Source organism: Sorghum bicolor, chromosome 7, assembly GCF_000003195.3.
Source record: "Sorghum bicolor cultivar BTx623 chromosome 7, Sorghum_bicolor_NCBIv3, whole genome shotgun sequence".
NCBI classification, from domain to species: Eukaryota; Viridiplantae; Streptophyta; class Magnoliopsida; order Poales; family Poaceae; genus Sorghum; species Sorghum bicolor.
Genome location: NC_012876.2, coordinates 18,661,090 through 18,663,062, shown reverse-complemented (window position 1 = coordinate 18,663,062; position 1,973 = coordinate 18,661,090). Strand labels below are relative to the sequence as shown.

General features: G+C 43.3%; 1 protein-coding gene across 1 annotated transcript; it reads right to left on the bottom strand.

Annotated features, from left to right (window-relative positions):
* On the bottom strand, window positions 723-1,670 carry LOC110437236. Its single transcript, XM_021465615.1, has one exon. The coding sequence runs from the start codon at window positions 1,668-1,670 to the stop codon at window positions 723-725; it is 948 nt and encodes a 315-aa protein (XP_021321290.1).

Here is a 1,973-nt window from a genome sequence, read left to right as displayed (position 1 = left end):
AAGCTCGCTTAGCCAAAATGAATGGTGGATTGGGGCATAAGTGAGGTTAGGGAGAAGGATTGTCATGAAAATTTTCCTCTTATCCCTTGGATCGCTTATGGCCAATTTGTTAATTCTATTTTCCTAAGCAAGAAGGTGAGGGAGAGCCACTAATTCCTATGAATGCAAGTCGACAACCACCTGTCTTACATTCTTGCAACACTCATCCTAGAGCCATAAGATCACAAATACCAGGAGCTAGAGCGAGGTGGGCCCAATATCATGGTCGGCCGACCGTGATCTGGCCTCCCCCAGGCTCTGGTGGCACTCAAACAGAGCCAAAATGCATTATGCAGTAAAACTTCATTGCTTAAAGTCACAAAAGTTACCAAGCTAGCTTCATCTAGATTCTCTAGTAAGCATGTGAAGCAATTCATGTCATGAAATTCAGTTTTCACTTTGGCACAAACATGAGCATGGGATTGTGTAATGATGGAGCAAAATTGAGCAGGTGGACCCACCAAGGGTAGGTCGACCGACCTGGCCTTGGGCCCCATCTGGTGTCCATTTGCTCAGCATGTTAAGCAGAGGTTGATTTTAGGTTTTATTATGCACAACTGTGGTCGACAAGAAAATGTTTTGAATTAAGAAAACTAAGAATTAAATGCTGAAAATAAATGCTGAATTTTAAAAGTTTGGAAACTCACCTTGGTTTGACTTACCTGGATGGAAGAGCAGTTGCCTCAGGTCCTTTCATCAGGACCTCCCTGAGGTGCTGTAGAGGCCTTCTTGGGAGGAGGCACTATTTTTCTCTTCCATATTTGCATTGCTTTTGCCCGTGGTTTTGATTTAGCCTTCTTTTTGGTGTGTGTCAGGGCAATAATTGTAGCCAGCTCTGTAGCGAAGATCATTAAACACTGCTCAACTTTTGGCTTGAAGTTGAATTTCTCCTGGGCCCCATTGATGGTGAATTGAGTTTCTCCAGCTCCAACATCAATATGTGCCTTGGCAGTGCTGAGGAATGGTCTCCCAAGGATGAGGGGGACCTTCTTGTCAACGTCCATGTCAACTACTACGAAATCCACAGGAACGAGGAAATCGTGTATCTTGATAGGGACGTTCTCAGCTATTCCTGCTGGATGGCGAATCGACTGATCTGCTAGCTGCAAATATATTGATGTAGGGGACAAGGTAGTATGATTTAACTTGTCAAAAATTACCTTTGGCATGACATTGATGCTAGCTCCCAAGTCGCGCAGTGCATGCCCAAAGTGTTGTGTCCCGATGGAGCAATCAATGGTGGGGCACCTGGGGTCCTTCTTCTTCTCTAGGAATTTATTCAAGATGACATCGCTGCATTCTTCAGTTAGTTTAATTACCTCGGTTTTAGGCTGCGACGTCTTGTTGTTGAGGATGTCTCTCAGGTACTTGGCGTAGGTTGGAACCTGCATTGCACCAAGTAATGGGATATTGACATATAATTGTTGAATTACCTCAACAAATTTGCTGAATTGTTCATCGGTCTTTTGAGTCCTCGTCCTGGGGAATGGCATCAGTAGGTTTGTGTCGTAGAACTCATGTGGTGCCACTTTCCCATTGAACTTGGTACTTTCTTCTCTTGATGGAAGCTCTACTTCTTTTACCTTGTCTTCTTCATCCTGCTTGTCCTTCCTTGCCGGTTTCCTTGTCATGTTAGGATATGGTGGATCACGAGTGGTCTTACCCCCTCTTGTGGTCACCACATTTGAGGAATAACAAGAATTAATCGAAGCAGCAATTTGAGTCATCCGGGACTCTAAGACCTTGTTAAAGTTCTGTTGATCCTTAACAGCAGAAGCTAGACAGTCCATTTTAGAAGTTAATAATTCAAGAGTCTTGTCATTAGCTAACAACCTTTTATTTATGCCTTCATTAATTTTAGCTTGATTAACAATAAGATCTCTAAGCGTAGGCTAGCTAGATTTTTGAACATTACCTTGGCCTTGGAAGTGTGG

What these genes read in the sequence shown, in the direction of transcription:
- LOC110437236 (XM_021465615.1), bottom strand. Translation starts at nt 1,670, where the DNA reads ATGACAAGGAAACCGGCAAGGAAGGACAAGCAGGATGAAGAAGACAAG.